At 35.9% G+C, this 16,682-nt stretch overlaps 1 protein-coding gene across 10 annotated transcripts in view; it reads right to left on the bottom strand.

Moving 5' to 3' along the window:
* Positions 1-4,640: 4,640 nt before the first annotated feature.
* The window catches only part of MIER1 (mesoderm induction early response 1, transcriptional regulator), a 73,098-nt gene continuing 61,056 nt past the window's right edge, over positions 4,641-16,682 (bottom strand). For all 10 annotated transcript variants that reach the window (XM_010850282.1, XM_010850279.1, XM_010850280.1 and 7 more), the window contains 3 exons: positions 14,547-14,674; positions 10,203-10,342; positions 4,641-7,672 (listed from right to left, as the gene is read on the bottom strand). In XM_010850282.1, the coding sequence (XP_010848584.1) occupies positions 7,344-7,672; positions 10,203-10,342; positions 14,547-14,674 (597 nt within the window). In that variant the 3' untranslated portion in view covers positions 4,641-7,343. The remainder of the gene's footprint in view (positions 7,673-10,202; positions 10,343-14,546; positions 14,675-16,682) is intronic.

The raw sequence follows: 16,682 nt of genomic DNA, 5'->3' as shown, positions 1-16,682 counted from the left end.
TGACCCTGCTTCAGAAACATTGTTTTTAACTATAATAAGTTGACTTTTCAACAGGATAATCTAAAATTCAACTAAAAGCATAAAAAGGGCTGTGATATTGCTAGTAGTCAAGTCACAAATATTGACTTGGGTTCTCTGTGGAGCCCAGACGGTGATGCAGGCTAGCCATGTAACCACTGACATTCATGTTGAGTGTTTCTTCTACTCACCCATGTAGCCCCCCCTATCCTTTTTCCCACCCCCACCCCTCATCAACAGACTTTAGGGAGAGGGAGAACATTGAGGTATGTGTGCTAAGTTGCTTCAGTCATGTCCAACTCTTTGCAACACTATGGACTGTAGTGTGCCAGGCTCCTCTGTCGACGGGATTCTTCAGGCAAGAAGACTGGAGTGGGTTGCCATGACCTCTAGGGGATCTTCCTGACCCAGGGATCAAACCCACATCTCATGTCTCTTATATTGGCAAGAGGCCTCCTTACCACTAGCACCACCTGGAAAGCCCTTATGGTGAAGTATAGAGTTAACAAAAGCAATGGGAGATGCTGTTTTCTTAATTTTAACTAGAAACTTTTTGAGGAAATAAAAGTTTCAAAATTCTTGCTGCTGCTGCTAAGTCGCTTCAGTCATGTCCGACTCTGTGCGACCCCAGAGACGGCAACCCACCAGGCTCCCCTGTCCCTGGGATTCTCCAGACAAGGACACTGAAGTGGGTTGCCATTTCCTTCTCCAATGCATGAAAGTGAAAAGTGAAAGAGAAGTCGCTCAGTCGTGTCCGACTCCCAGAGACCCCATGGACTGCAGCCTACCAGGCTCCTCCGTCCATGGGATTTTCCAGACAAGAGTACTGGAGTGGGGTGCCATTGCCTTCTCTGCAGTCAGAGCTAAAACAAAGCCCCAAGGAAAGTGGTAGTGTCTTTACCAGCAATGGCATTAACTGATGGGAGTGTCTGAATGAAATGCACTTTCACAAAATGAAAGGCAGATGGAGGGGTGGGGGTTAATATGAAGTACAATTTAGGATTTATCCCCAAAGGTACAGGGAAATCGAGTGGGAAATCTCCCAAGAGTCTGGTCAGTTGAGCCTGGCCCTTTTAAAAACACATGGGAAAAGCAATTATAAGCAATTGGAAAAGCAGTGTAATGTGCCCAGGGAGCAAATCTGTAAGGCAAGGGGCACTGTAGTTGGATTTGGGTATACGGTGAAGAAAACAGACATGGCCCTCTTTCATGAGACTTGTGATCAGGAGGGGATAACCCTACAAAATCAAAATGGCACCCGTGACAAGCACTACATTGAAGACTTGTTTTTAAGACCACCATAATCCCAACACTTAGAAGTAACTATTATTTTTGGCATATGACCTTCATTGATTTTCCTAACCAAATATCTACATGAAACATATCCCTTTAACAAAACCGGGAATATCCTCTTTTCACTTAAAGGTGTGACACAGGATTGTGGCAGGTAAGAGCTAAGTAAGCCATTTCACCCTTTTAGGCTCAGTATTATTAACAAAATTAGCCACTTATGAAATTTGTGGACACAGCCCAATTGTCTTTATAGAGAGTGTTTTTACAATGCAGATGCCTGCCCACTAAACAGTGGAGGCAGATGCAAATAATGAGGCCACAAGGCAAAGCGGTTAATGAAGCAGGTAATTCAGGGTGTTTTAAAGCTCAGAACCACTAGCCAACCAAATAAACTTCCACTGTCTACAACTGTGTGTTCAGAGGGGATTGATGGGAGTCTTCATTCTCAGGATGACTGGCACCTCTTTAGCTTGTAGCTGGAACTGGTTTCTCACATTCACTCAGCTGGAGCATCCTAGGGACAGGAGTAGACTAAGGGCAAGTTCTCTCCGTAAACCTAGATTTCCTGGTCAGGAGTTTGAAGCGGTTCTGATGCCATTCTCCACTTGATCTCTTTCGGTTCTGAAAGAAACTACCCCAATTCAGGGTCCAGATTTCTTTTTCTCTTTAAGACACTTAAGCTTTTTATACACTTAATTCAATTGTCTTTCAGAGAAAAGGAGGAAGACCATTTAAAACTTACTGAACTCACTCTATAAACACTTTCTAGTTGGTGTGCAGAAAGACATGTTCAGCCAACTCTACAGTCAACCATAAGTGTTAGTGATAATAGCAAAAAGTGGAATTTTAATCAGGCCAAATGTGCATTAGCCTTCAACTCTCTCAAACTTCAGGAGACCAAGAGTCTCCTCATCTTATACTGCTTCCCGGAAACTGAATGACAACAGGGGGTGAGTCCTGAATAAGCCACAGCTGTTATAATCAGCCCTGCAGGATATGGTAAAAACGAAAGCCTTCTCATGGGACTCACACATTAATGTTGCTTGTTGTTGTTCAGTAGCTAAGTCATGTTCAGCTCTTTGTGACCCCATGGACTGCAGTGTATCAGGCTCCCCATGCCTTCAATGTCTCCCAGAATTTGCTCAAATTCATGTTCACTGAGTCAGTGATGCTATCCAACCATCTCATCCACTACTGCCCTTCTCCTTACCTTCAATCTTTGCAGCATCCGGGTCCTTTCCAATGAGTTGGCTCTTCACATCAAGTGGCCGAAGTATTGACACTTCAGTTTCAGCATCAGTCCTTCCAATGAATAGTCAGGGTTTCCCATTTAGGATGGACTGGTTTGATCTCCTTGCAGTTCATGAGAGTCTCAAGAGTCTTCTCCAGCACCACAATTTGAAGGCATCAATTCTTTGGCGCTCAGCCTTCTTTATGAACCAACCTTCACATCCATACATGATTACTGGAAAAATCATAGCTCTGACGATATGGACCTTTGTCAGTGAAGTGACATCTCTGCTTTTTAATACACTGTCTAGGTTTGTCTAGCTTTTCTTCCAAGGAGCAAGTATTTTTTAATTTCATGGCTGCAGTCACCATCTGCAGTGATTTTGTAGCCCAAGAAAAGAAAATCTATCACTGTTCCCACCTTTCCCTTTATTTGCTATGAAGTGATGGGACCAGATGCCATGATCTTAGTTTTCTGAATGCTGAGTTTTAAGCCAGCTTTCTCACTCTCTTCATTCACCCTCATCAAGAGGCTGTTTAGTTCCTCTTATAGTTGCCTAATTTCTAACAAATACAATAAGTTCAAGGGAAATCTTACTTAGCTAGAATTATGGGCAAACAGTCATTGGCTCTTTATTCCCCTGAGCTCATGCCTACTCTTCCTTTTCTTGTGCCCTCCTTGGACTCAGCATACACTTCCACTGTTGCACTCACCTAATGCCTTGAGGACAACACGCTACATCTCTGAAGGCGTAAGTTAAGCACAGTAGCTGAAACAAGTACAGGCCCAAATGTTTGTTGAATATTGCATATGGAAACATGATGAGAACTTGTCACCACTGACTTTTAAATGTGAAGAAGGTTTTACCATCAATTTGGACAAAGGAGAATTAGAAGTTCAACCCCAGTTTATATGGCAAGTCCTCAATGTTCTTCACAGAATAAGTAAACTTTAAATGCACATTCAAGTTCACTTCTTAGAACAAGCAAAATGACACTTTAAGTACAGTTGACCTTTGTACAACACACAGGCTGGGGTGCTGACCCTCCACCCAGTTGCAACTCTGTGTAATTTACGGTCTGCCCTCTGTATGGTGTTCCTCTTGTCATCCAATGTCTCACACCCACAGAGTCAACCAAACATGGATCATGTGGTATTTACTACTGAAAAAAATCTGCATGTAAATGGACCCATGCAGTTCAAACCTGTGTAGTTCAAGGGTCAACTGTATATTATATATTCTGAAAAAGTCACAGGACCTAGTATAAAAACAAGATAAAAAATAATCCTGTTTGGTAAAGGAAAAACACAGAAGTCAGATGTCAAAGATGCCAGCACAATACTAAAGGTAAAATAGAAATAAGGTTATGGATAATTGGTATTAGAAGACAGAGATTAGTACAGATATTTAAAAAAATAAAATCAGTCCATAACATGGGGCAGATAAGATTTTGCAAAGGATAAACCTGATTATTAAACAGCAGAGTTGATTTTATGATAAAAAGTTTAAATAATCAGTAAAGTTATATGATATAGGAAGGTCATTTTTAGGGAGAGATTTATATGGTTTTCCTCACTGGCACTTTGCATAAACATGGATTATAGTTAGAAAAACCATTATTTCTGCTTTGGTATTTAGCAGTGATAGCTAGTTACATACCCCTAGGGTCATCAGCACACATCTTGCCTGGAAAAGTCTTCAGCCCCCACTCTTCAAAATGCCCACTCTTAATTTTCTGTTGAGGGTAAAGTGAAATTTTTTTGCAAAACTGTATGTGATATAAATTGCACTGTAAAAGAAGGAAACTATGTTTTTAATTAAGTAGTTCAGAGAAAAAGAAACAGGTGAATAGAGGTCCACAGACCTAAGGATCTCTCTGGAGGACAAAAAAACCAAAATACATCATCTGTCCATCTACCCATGAGGTAAAAGGTATCAGGAGCCACTAAAACACTATTTCACACCCTTGTCTAGGAGCTAAAAGAACAGAAATTGTATACATTCACACTGTAAACTGTGCATCATTCAAACTTAAAATCTATAATTAACACCTACTCAATCTACTAAAAATCATTCACAAAGCATTATGTAGGCAAATGTGTTTAAAAAAATATTTTAATAAGCATATTCAGAATGGCAGACAGGGAACCGGGGAAGGGAATTATTTTACAGTGCAAAATTATTATGCATAAATTTAAAAACATTAATCCATAATTTTAAATGACTATTTAAATATTATTTCAAATACGTTTTAAAGCTCAACAGATTTGTTTTGTTGAACTGAGTTGCAAATTTTGAACTCTATTTGAAAACACATCATAAAACAGAATACCATTCCAAATAAAGATAGTGCTTTGCTAGGGGGTAGGTATGGGGTGAGGGAGACTAAGTAACTATTAACGAAGGTTTCTTTTCCCAATGCAGTTTGTCAAGAGTTATGAAATGTACTAAATCTTAAGCAAATTAAATTCATGATATTACTAAAATTTTTTAAAGTAGTGCAATGACTTATCAAGTTATAGTGGCTGCATTATAAAGAACATACTGTGTGAAATACCTGTATAAACATAAAATACAATTAAATATTTCTCTATGAAAAGCTGAGCATTATGTATTATAATAGTGGAATGTTTTTCATTAGGCAGACTTTAAAAATATTAAGAAAAGTAAAATTTCCTAACATGTATACAACATGTGCCGTATTTGCAAACATGCCTGAGAATTTATTTAAAATGTTCCTGTAATATCAGTTTGCAAGAACTTCACAAACCTGTTAACAAAATGCATCTTTTAAGAAAAGGTGAAAATGGCATCTCTAATATTGCAACAACTTAAAAAAAGTACATCATCACTATTTCTATAGACCATCTTTGAAAAAGAGCTAGGATACTTTGGATTCATATAATAAAATCTGATTTAGAAAATGGATTGTGACCATCTGCTAAAGCTGCCATTCTGGATAAATTAATGTTCTAGGTAAAACAAAACAACAAAGAGCTCACGCTTCTCACCACATTCACCCAAAACTTTGATTTACTTGGATCTATATGTAATAACAGTGAATCTACATCATGTAAAGTCAAGTGTTGTAAAGTGGCTTTTAACACTGTTTGGGGGAAAAAAGTTGTTCACATTGGTGGAGGGAAGCAGTCTGAACATAGGTTAATAGTAATACTTCATGGAGAATAAGGCCTAAACCATAATTTCTCAGTGCAAACCTCTACTCAATTGCATTAGACAGTTGAGCCATTAAAAACAAGACCACAGAAGACATATTCTAAAAAGACACTGGCTCTTTGATGGCTGAAAATGAACTGCTAGAAGTATCTGGGGGTATGTCTGTGTGATAAGAGTAGTTAATAATCTTTTATAAAAGTTTGGATATAGGTTGGTCTATCAGCTGTATAAAACTACATTTTTTTAAATAAGAATTTTGCACTAAAAATAAAATGGCACTCTTGCAAGGTGATGCAAATCAGTGCAGTTGCTCAAGTCATCTCTGACTCTTTGCGAATGGATGATCCTATTTGTAATCACACAGAGCAATGGTTACTCAACAGCTTATTTTCACTTTGGAAATGTACTATCAAATATGAAAAGCTGGACTGTAATTGGAAACCTAATTATCTGGTGATCTATTATCACCAGGTAAGTTTATCACTTTTTCCTCATAAAATCAATATTGTTGCCTGCCAACTCCTTGTGTGTGCCAATATCTAAGTATCACTTAACCTTTTCCCCTGTTTATTTAATGCAAAAATGGGAAATTTTATAAAGCATATAAAAATAACTGAATGGGATTCTGGTCAGCATGATACATTTAAGCACTTGAAGTCAACATTAAACTTCTGTTTTGCTTCAAAAATAATTTTGAAAATTATAGCAAATGCAAAACAAACTATGTGATCTAAGTATCATGCTTAATTTCAGTTCTCAAACTATTTGTCCTTAAGTAAAAACTTGAAAAAACAAATGTTCACAATCCTTTATGAATGCTTTTACCACCTGGATAAGAAACATGACTCAGTTACTACACAAACACTTAAAAATTCATTAGAAAAACCTTAGCAAAATAAAATGAAAGCTGACAGACTCAGAATATCAATTCCTCTCATAAAAGTTTACCAACTGTACAAGTTAAGAAAATTATACAAGCTTTTGTGTTAAGAAAGGACAGCTCAGTCAAGACATATGTACTGTAAAAATCTTTCAAAGGCTACAAAGAATCTGGAAAAATACAGAATGTATTTCTTAAGCCCAGATAAGAATATGGAAAGACATCATTGATGTCAACAATTTTACATACACAAACCTGACTTGGTTTATTTTTAAACTTCTATATATAAAAAAATCATGCTAGCATAACTTTCAGGATTCATAAGGGTTTCCTTAATAATGATACTCAATTTGTATGGAGAGAAAAATGTCTGTTATAAAAGACATTTCAAGAAACTCAGAAAAATTGATGTTAATCAGAAATTTGAACTTATTTTTTCCTTCTCTGCCATCAAACTAAGCAAATACCTTGTAGTGAAATTTTAGGATTAATACATCAAATAAGAAGGTACAGATGTATCTGTAGTTCATTCAAATTTACTAAACTATTTGTTATTTCCTTAAAAGGGCCTTTACAATTTTAAAGTAAAAAATCTGCAAAGCAGAATTATGAAATCTTATTTACTAAAGTTAGGACTCAATTCAAATTTTAACCAACTGCTTCAAGGAAATTAACTTTTTAAGGTAACCCATCAACCCTGAAAATTTTAGTCACACCAGAATTTACTCCAAAGAAAGTTAAGTTTAGTCATCTGTGTTCTCAAGTTCTTCAAATTTTCCATGTGAGATTGTGTCTTGGAAAAACTCAGAACCACCTGGACTTTCTTTTCCATTGCTGTTTACCCTTCGCCTTTTGGCAGGTCTCTCACTTTTTTCATCAAAATCATTTTCATTTCTTGCAGTCATATGGGTGATTTTTGGGTCAGTGGTTTGGTTATCTGTTTCATAACCATTGGTATCCATATCTGTGTGAAGTGGTTTCTTACTTCCACCTGTTGGTCCATTAACATGTAATCCTTCAACTTTCACTTCTTCTTTGTTTAATGTTTCACCTGGTCCATTAGATGACACCCCTAGGTTGGAAGAGACATGAAAGCAACTGCTAATATTATAGAGCTAAATTCATAAATTATTATAAAGGTGCTATGAACAGCTGTAAAATAACTTTTTATCAAGGAAGTGAGGTATCAAGTGTGTGTGTGTGTGTGTGTGTTCAAGTGTGTGTGTGTGTGTGTTCAAGTGTGTGTGTGTGTGTGTGTGTGTGTGTGTGTGTGTGTGTGTGTAGCCTGAATTCTGGCTCTATTTACTTTAGTAGCTATGTGACCTCAAATTATTTACACTCTCTTGTACCTCAGTCTGATCACACACATACAATGAGGATAATAAATTTATAGGGTTGCTGTGAAGATTAAGCTAATAAATGTAAAAAATTAAGAATAGGATTTGGTATGTATTAATAGCATGCTGGTATTACATGGCAACAAATAAGCAATGGATCCACCAGCAGTCTAAATAAGCTGAATTAAAGCAAAGATATTCATAAATTATTCAGGTTTAGCAGTTTGTAACTTTCTAAAACAATGAAAAAATTATATTCTTTCTATAGCAGCTTGAGTTTTCTAACTGCCATATAAAAGCAAGATGACATGACTTTTTCATTCTTAACATTAATCTGTCATAATGTTAAATTAATGCCTGCACTATACAAGCATACACTTGAAAACGCTAAAGGCAAACACAAATTCCTTCCTAATAGATTGAGAAAAGAAATAGCATAATTGATAACATAACAAAAGGTCATGTTACAGCTGACTGCAAAATGGAAGACAAATTTTGTGAATGCTTAATGTAAAATACAGAATGTGCTACTGGAGAAAATGAAAATTTAATTATCTGAAAAAATAAGAATGACCCTCAAATATACATTTTGGTCAAAGAAAGTATTCTATTTTCTCAACTCAAAAATGCACTCAAACCATGACTGCTTATGAGATTATGTACCATATGATATAAAAGGAGTGATTTTGCCATAGTAAGCACAAGAAGCTAGGTTAAACGATCATTAGGTCAAAAATCACTATTAGATTTCAAGACACTAATTAAAGCCCCTTATGAAAAAAGAGAATTGGGTTGGAAAGGTCTTCCTTTCCTTGAAAAGCCTAGAAATCTTAATTGTATCACATGTGAATGGCCTCTGGGAGGAGTAATGTGTAAGTAACTTATGAACACTGTTCCTAGGCTAACTGCATGGTATCATCAAATGGTTAAAAGGATTCAACCAACTGCCTATCAAAACACTTAAAAAAAACTCCAGAAAGTTCCAAAAGGCAAAAACTTGAATTTACTTTGTGCTGGCAATTACTTAAATAGTGTTTACATTTTATTATTATAAATACTCTAGAGATGATTCCTTAAGTAGTTTGAATCTGCAGATGTGGAACCTGTAGATACAGAGGGTTGACTGTACTAGCTACCGTCTGCCTCCCTGAGTTTCCACCCTAGTCCCAATCTCAGCTGCTTATTCTACTTTAGGATGGTTGTGACTGGCATTAGAAATCATGTCAGTGAACCTGAATGTTTTTGAATCAGGAAATGGCTGCTGGGCCCTAATATTTGTTTGGTTTGTTCTTAGAGGGGAAGTAATGAGGGAATGGAAAGGGATCATTAAGTGAAAAAATATATTCACCACAGTATATTAAATGCCAGTGTGAGAGCAAAGAGCAGAAAAAAGGTCAAATTGTTCAATGTTCCTCTTCTAGTTTCTGTTGGGGAGAAGGGATTAGCTCTCCACTGGCCCTCCCCTAAAGCTGTTACATCAGAATGCAGGTGGGCAGAGCTTATCTCTAATTTACCAGTTTCCTATTAAAGAGGATCAGAGATTTATTACTTTCTGCTTAGAGATGGTCTTACTTAAGACTATTTTAATTAAAGTAGAAATCAAGAAAATTCTCTGACCAGGCCTTACTGATCCTCGGTCCACTCTACATTTTAAGCAAGAACCTATCTGAATCTCAAATATGTGTTTCTCTGCTTCTTTTTCATGGGCATAAAAATGAATGTTTTTGTACAATATGAATGCACAGGCGGACACATCTGTTTTATCTTTTCTTATCTTTCTAGGTTATTATGCTATCACAGAGAAAAAATATTTAAAAGATGCCCTTGTTACCTTTTTTCCATTTATATGCTTAAAGAGGTTTCCTGCTAAACTGTTTTAAGCACTCAAAGTATTTCATTAAGTATCTGTGTACTTCTGATGTGAAACGGCTGGAGTTCTGGTCTAAGACTTAACAAATAAGAATACTTACATCTAGACATTCCAACCTGGTAAGAAAATAGATACTATTTTCTTACAAGAAATGGTCATTGTTGATGGTATACTTTATTAAATGTACTTTTTAGTGGTATCAATGGGAATTCTTTCCAATTAACTTGTACATATTCTCTGTGTTAGTATATATGCACCCTGATATTCTGTTTCATCTGGTATTACTTTAGGTCTGCTTTGGGGGTTGAATAGACACGGAAACAGAATTTCCCAGGCTACTGAAGGAAAAGTGCCCATCATTATCAAGAAATACAAGTGTTTCTCTGCTTGCTTACCATTCTGATTACTATTGCTTATAGTGCCATCTTCTTTCTCAGACTGGCTGTTGCTACTGTTTGAGGCAGTTGGGGGAGGAGATGGTGCTCGACTGGAAGCAGCACTTTCACTTTCATCTAGAAGACGATCCATGTAATCCCTTAAAATTGAGGCAAACGATAATTATTTTCTTATATTAAAAACAGCTGAAAATTAAAACTGAGGTTAAATTTACAAGGCTTTATCAGCAAGTATATCCTCATTTTTCTTTATATTCATTCCAGTGCGAGCACTGAAATGGAAAGTTCCTTTTGGTTAAATGTCTGTAGGAAAACAATGTGTGAGGGCTTTACCCTAGCAAATGTTACAGACCTACAGGCAGTTTTAAAACTTTAGAAATTGTAGGCAAATGATCAGAGTGGCCCAACTAAAATCAGAAAGGCTGTAAATGAAGAGGGATGATGTCAATCACAAGGAGTACAAAAAAATTTCTGAACACAGATTGGAATTGTAAAGCTTACAAAGATTATTTTATGACTATGGCAGTATCTGAAAGACAAACTAGGACCTAATAATGAAATACTTTCCTGAAACTTCCTGTTACTTTCTGTATCACCCTTCTGTTAGAGCTGAGGTATACTAAGCTGGCAAAGTTCCTGGGCTTATCTGTTAGCTTCATCTGCCCGTGTATCATCAGGGGTGGGTTTACGTCTTCCCTAAGTAATTTTTGAGCTCAACAGCATGGGATGACATTTGTGGTAAGTGACACTGGGTTGAGGTTAGAGCTGAACTAAATACCTCTCTCTCTCAGGATTACTGTCTTTAGTTATAAAATGCATGTAATCATACATGACCTATGTACTGGGCTGTTGTATAGGATATGTGTAGCAAAGTGTTTTATGAACTATGCAGTGCTACCGAGTCACTAGAATAAAGGTCAGCAAAGGCAGGCCTGTGGGCTGCCGATCTATTTCTATGGATAATATGTTACTGAACACAGTCATATACATTCATTTACATAGTGTCTATGACCACTTTTACACACCAACAACAGACCTAAGTAGTTTCAACAGAACTTAACATCTGCAAAGCCCTCTTTACAGGAAAAGTCTGATGTCACCTGTACTGAATAATCCCGTGAAGGCAGTTAAGTTCAGTCTGCTTTCTTTACCTCTGCACCATTGATGCCTAAGTTTGCACAGTGCAGAGAAGTACAATAAAAACCTAAATACATCATTTATTTTTAAATTTCCTCAGAACAGGAATAACAGAAATATTAAGACAAATCTTTCAGAATTTTGTGAGCAGGGTAAGTAAGAATGTGGACAAGAAAGAAACCATGGAAGGGCTTGGAACTTTACTGAAAGTCTGTGTAACAGTCTGCACTCATTAACATTTTAGGCTTTATTTTCCTCATTTATAAATGGAGGGAATTAAATTTGTTGGTCTTTTAAGATCTCTTTGGCTTTATGTCATTCATCATTATAGAACACTTAGGTAATAAATCTGAGGCACAAAGAAACAGAATGAATATGATGAATGCAATGCCAAAGGGACTTTAGAAATTAAAACTAACAAACAGATAATGCACTAGGAAGAATTGCTGGAAATAAATCTGGTGTAGTGGGAATGGGTAATGGAAGATGTTAAAAGCCACTCAAAGGAAACTAGAACTGATGAGATACCAAAATTATTTTAAATCTCTGAATATAACAATGATATTGTTAAAGACTTATTACTACTGTTTCTTAAAGGTTAATGCCATCCAGAATGCTTAAGGAAAAGAGGAGGTAAGTAGACCACCCAAGGGGTTGGAGCAGCATTCAAATAGTTGGAATAATGCCGAGTTATTTTTTACTTAAAAAAAAAAAAAATTATTTGCAAGGCTGTTACAGCAAAATCTTCAATTGCATATGGCTACCAATTCTTTTAGGTAGTGAATGGAGAGACTCTGCAGTAGTATTTATCAAAGGCCATGTACAGGCAGCAAAGCGGCAAATGTGCTTCATTCTGGTGAACAAATGAAAGGTAACTATGTAACAGAAAAATAAGCAAATAACTTTCAGGATAATCTGCTCTTAACTATACATTTTGACTAAAGAGGAAGATTGAAAAATTCAGTCAAATTTTTGTCTAAAGGCATTAATTAACTTAATGTTTTTGTCTAAAGGCATTTAAATTTTGTGTGGTCACTTAAAGTGCAACTGTTAATGCAAAGAGAAGGTCCTGGAGGCAAACTACAAAAATATGTCTATGCTAGAGAAAACCACAATTTCTCCCCATCTGCAATATACAGTCTACATGGCTTCTTATAGGAGATTTAACACAGCTAAAAGGGATGAGGAGGAGTAAAAAAAAAAAAAAAAAAGTTTTCAGTTAAAAAAAAAAAAACAAACTTTATAAAAGACCCAAAGGGAATACAGTTGAAGACTACAAAACAGTGTTCTTGTCTAGCAGGAAAACATTTCTTCGCTTCATACCGTAACACCAGGGGACACATTGTTAACTCTTAAAGCCTGAGAAAAGAGAAGATATGGGATTACTTTTAACTATGACTACTCCATCTACAGAATATTTAAACCTTAAGAAGAATCAAGGTGACAGATATAAGTAGCTTCAAAAAGTTTTTCAGAAGCTATGGAGAGATTATTAGAAAAACTAAAATGTTTAGCGGCACATCCCTACCTAACCTGCTGAGCCTGACGTCACAGAGGACCAATTAAGCCAGCCCACAACACTTCCCTTGGTGATGCTTTCTGAAAGAGAAAACTGGATGAGCCATGGGTCTGACCCAGCATGGCAATTCTGATATTCTTACTGCTGCTGATGACAGACTGCCTGTAGTTCGTGTGTGAACTTTATTTCTGAAATGGGTCAAAAGATGAAAGATGTTACTATTGCTTTTCCCTATAGCTTGAAAACTATTTTAAGATATACTCTGAAGACTGGATAGCTATATGTAGTTCTACATTATTATGTCTCAATGCTACCAATAAAAAAAAATTTAACTATAAATTGATAACAATAAGCAATTATATAAAAACTGGAATACTGTTATATATAAAATTCTACTCATTATGGCCTTTGAACAAAAAGGAATGAGGCAGAGTCCAATGTTTCATGATTCCCAAGGACAATTATACCCATTAATTCCCTTTCAGATAAGTTTGCTTTCGATTTTAGAGTGTTTGAATACTCCAAACAGGGAAGTGACCAGAAGAAACACCTGTAATGAACATGACCAAGAAACAGTCCAGTCAAGTAGTTTGAGAAGCACAAGAGTATGCATATATAAGCACATCTTTCAAAGGCAATTATTTGGCTAGGCTTAAGAATTTTACTGGTGCAGGCTGACCAAATGAAGTCACAACTCTGCTTTATTTTTATTCCATAAACATAATACAGGGAATAATAAAGGCAAGTATGGTAAAGTGAATTTCACTGTAAAGTTCATCAGTATTTTAGAGCAATACATGAAATAAAGGGTTTGATACTCTATTACTAAGTACTTAACAGTAACACATTACTAGTCAGATTGGGGATAATGTATCATTCCGCAGCTAGACTAAAAGAAGCTAAGAGAATTTGGTGCATGGGGAGTGGATTAGACATATTGAGGCATTTTGCTTAAAAAATGGATATAATAACAAACTATACTCCCTCTATCACTAGGAGTTAGCTAAAGTTGTATTATTTATTAAATATTATTTCTGTTAGAGGAAAAGGCTTCAGAATATTTAGGAAAAGGGAACTTATCATGTACATGTTCATTTCTCTATAAAATATTTTGTAACAAAAAAGAAAATGCAATTTGATCTGATTTATTATATTCCCATGTCTTTTCCCTTTGATATCATCTATATCCAGATCTTATTTTTGGTTCCCAAGATCTAAAATAGATTGGGCAAGGAAAAATATTAATTTCTCTTCCTCTTTAAAGGATTTCTATTAGGCATATGGCCCTGTAAGATTTAGAAAAGACAGCCTCTCCTATTCTTACTGCTCTTTTGGTGTTATTAAATCAAAACTGTATGTGCTTATATAACTATGTGGAACAGAATTTAACAAAAACATGCTTTCACAGCTCTTCTGATCCATCTCCTCTCAGGAATACTACTGAAAACATGTACTCTTAACATCTACTTTGATAAATTTGCTGTCTCAAATAATATGAACTGTAGTTTACAATGTTTTATAAGACACTGAAAGTCTAAATACCCCATGAAGATGTCAATAAATGGATAAACTGAAATTAGTGTCAACTTTTATGCTTTTAAAAAAAGAAGAGTCTAAAAATCACAATTCTCTCAAGAAAAATTTAGAAAGCTTAGCAAAAATGACTCAAAAAGAAAAAATGAACTCACGTTACACCAGGATGAAGATTGTATTTCTTTTTTCCAAATCGTGTTTGCTGAGCAAAGAAATCATAACGTTCAGATTTTTTCCACATATAATAGAATGCTACACATTCACCAACTGATCTTGTTCGAACCTATAAGAAACAAATACTTAAGAATTATTTCCTCCTTAAAGGAGTAAATTTCATGAAAAAATCTTAAGTTTGAATAAATTTAGCTGACTTTTAAGTAATAAATAATAGCAGTTATAAAATACAATACAGCAGCAGTTGTGTTAAAAATTACTCTAAGCTCCCATTCAAAGAAATCATATATTGGCAACAGGTCTTCAGATACTAAACATTATGCTTTTAAATAGAGTATCATATTCATTTACTATAAAAATGAATACTCCTTTATCGAAAATGTCTGGCAGTGGCATTTGAATTAAAATTGTTACAAGAAATCTGCAAATACTTTTACTCACAGAACACCTAGGGAGACTGAATTTAAATGCCCTTTTAAAAAGGATTCTCTTACTAATCCCAACACTGATCCAGACTCAGCTACTTACATTGTAGAAAGGCTAAAAATATTTCAGTGAGTTAAAAGCTATTATAAAAATGTTAATATTTGTTTCAAATGGATATATCTTTCCTTTTCTCCTTTGCCTTTAGCTTCTCTTATTTTCTCGGCTATTTGTAAGGCTTTATTTTTGGAGCTCCAAAATCACTGCAGATGGAGACCGCAGCCATGAAATTAAAAGATGCTTGCTCCTTGGAAGAAAAGCTAGGACAAACCTAGAGAGCATATTAAAAAGCAGAGACATTACTTTGCCAACAAAGGTCTATCTAGTCAAAGCTATGGTTTTTCCAGTAGTCATGTATGGATGTTTAGTCCAACTATAAAGAAAGCTAAGTGCTAAAGAACTGATGCTTTTGAACTGTGGTGTTGAAGAAGACTATTGAGAGTCCCTTAGGCTGCAAAGAGATCAAACCAGACAATCCTAGAGGAAATCAATCCTGAATACTCACTGGAAGAACTGATGCTCGAAGCTGAAACTCCAAAACTTTGGCCACCTGATATGAAGAACTGACTCATTTGAAAAGACCCTGATGCTGGGAAAGATTAAAGGCAGGAGAAGAAGGGGACAACTGAAGATGAGACGGTTGGATGGCATCACCAACTCGATGGACATGAGTTTAAGGAAGCTCTGGGGGTTGGTGATGGACAGGGAAGCCTGGCATGCCACAGTCCATGGGGTTGCAAAGAGTCGGACATGACTGAGTGACTGAACTGAATATTTGTTTACAAAATCACTCCAGTGGTTTACTGCGTTATACCTATTTGGGAACTGAATGGCTCCCCTTACACATATTAAATATATGGGACAGGCAGATGATGTTGACAAAATTTCCTTTTTGCTACCTTGCTTGTAGAGCTGGTAGGGTTGCTGCATAGAAAATACTGGGAGTTTAAAAGGAAAAGTGTATCTGAATGAGTGTTTGAGATGGAAGATGATATGATTTAACTCCTAAGTTTCTGGTCCTGAAGTTGGGTATCTGCTGTGGGACTGACTAGACCTAAGGTCAACTTTATGACATCCCTATTTTGTTAGGTGGCACCTATTTTTCTTTCTGCCACTCTGATTCCACTTCATGACTTGGCCTATGTTGCTTTAAGACAAAGCTATCAGTGTTTTAAAAACAAAAACCCCAATCACCTTCTCAAGCTGTTTTTTGCTTCCTTTTTAGAATCTTATTCTAGAAGACAACTGTCAAGTCAACTGTACTTTACTGAAAGCAAAAATTGAAAAGACATTATGTGGAATGCCAAAGTTAACAGTATTATGAAAAACTGTCAATTAAATAAGCTGCATAATACAACCTATGATTAAGATCCAAATTTCAATTCCAGGTGTAAAAACAAAGAATATTTTCAATGGACTATTCCCCTCCCTCTTAAGAACTGTCCTCCCTATGGTTCACTGGAACAAACTTGTGAGTTAGGTATAGGTCAGATGACTTTTGTAACACTGAAATACCACCATCCCAAATATTCTTCATAAATAAGAAATCAAGGTCTTATTTCAATATCATGTTAAGACTTTTTTTGGCTAAAAGCTTTAAGTCACCTACTAAGTTCTTACTCCTTAAAAAGGAT

This window comes from Bison bison, unplaced genomic scaffold, assembly GCF_000754665.1.
Source record: "Bison bison bison isolate TAMUID 2011002044 unplaced genomic scaffold, Bison_UMD1.0 scf7180017864290, whole genome shotgun sequence".
NCBI classification, from domain to species: domain Eukaryota; kingdom Metazoa; phylum Chordata; class Mammalia; order Artiodactyla; family Bovidae; genus Bison; species Bison bison.
This window is presented reverse-complemented; position numbering and strand designations above follow the sequence as displayed.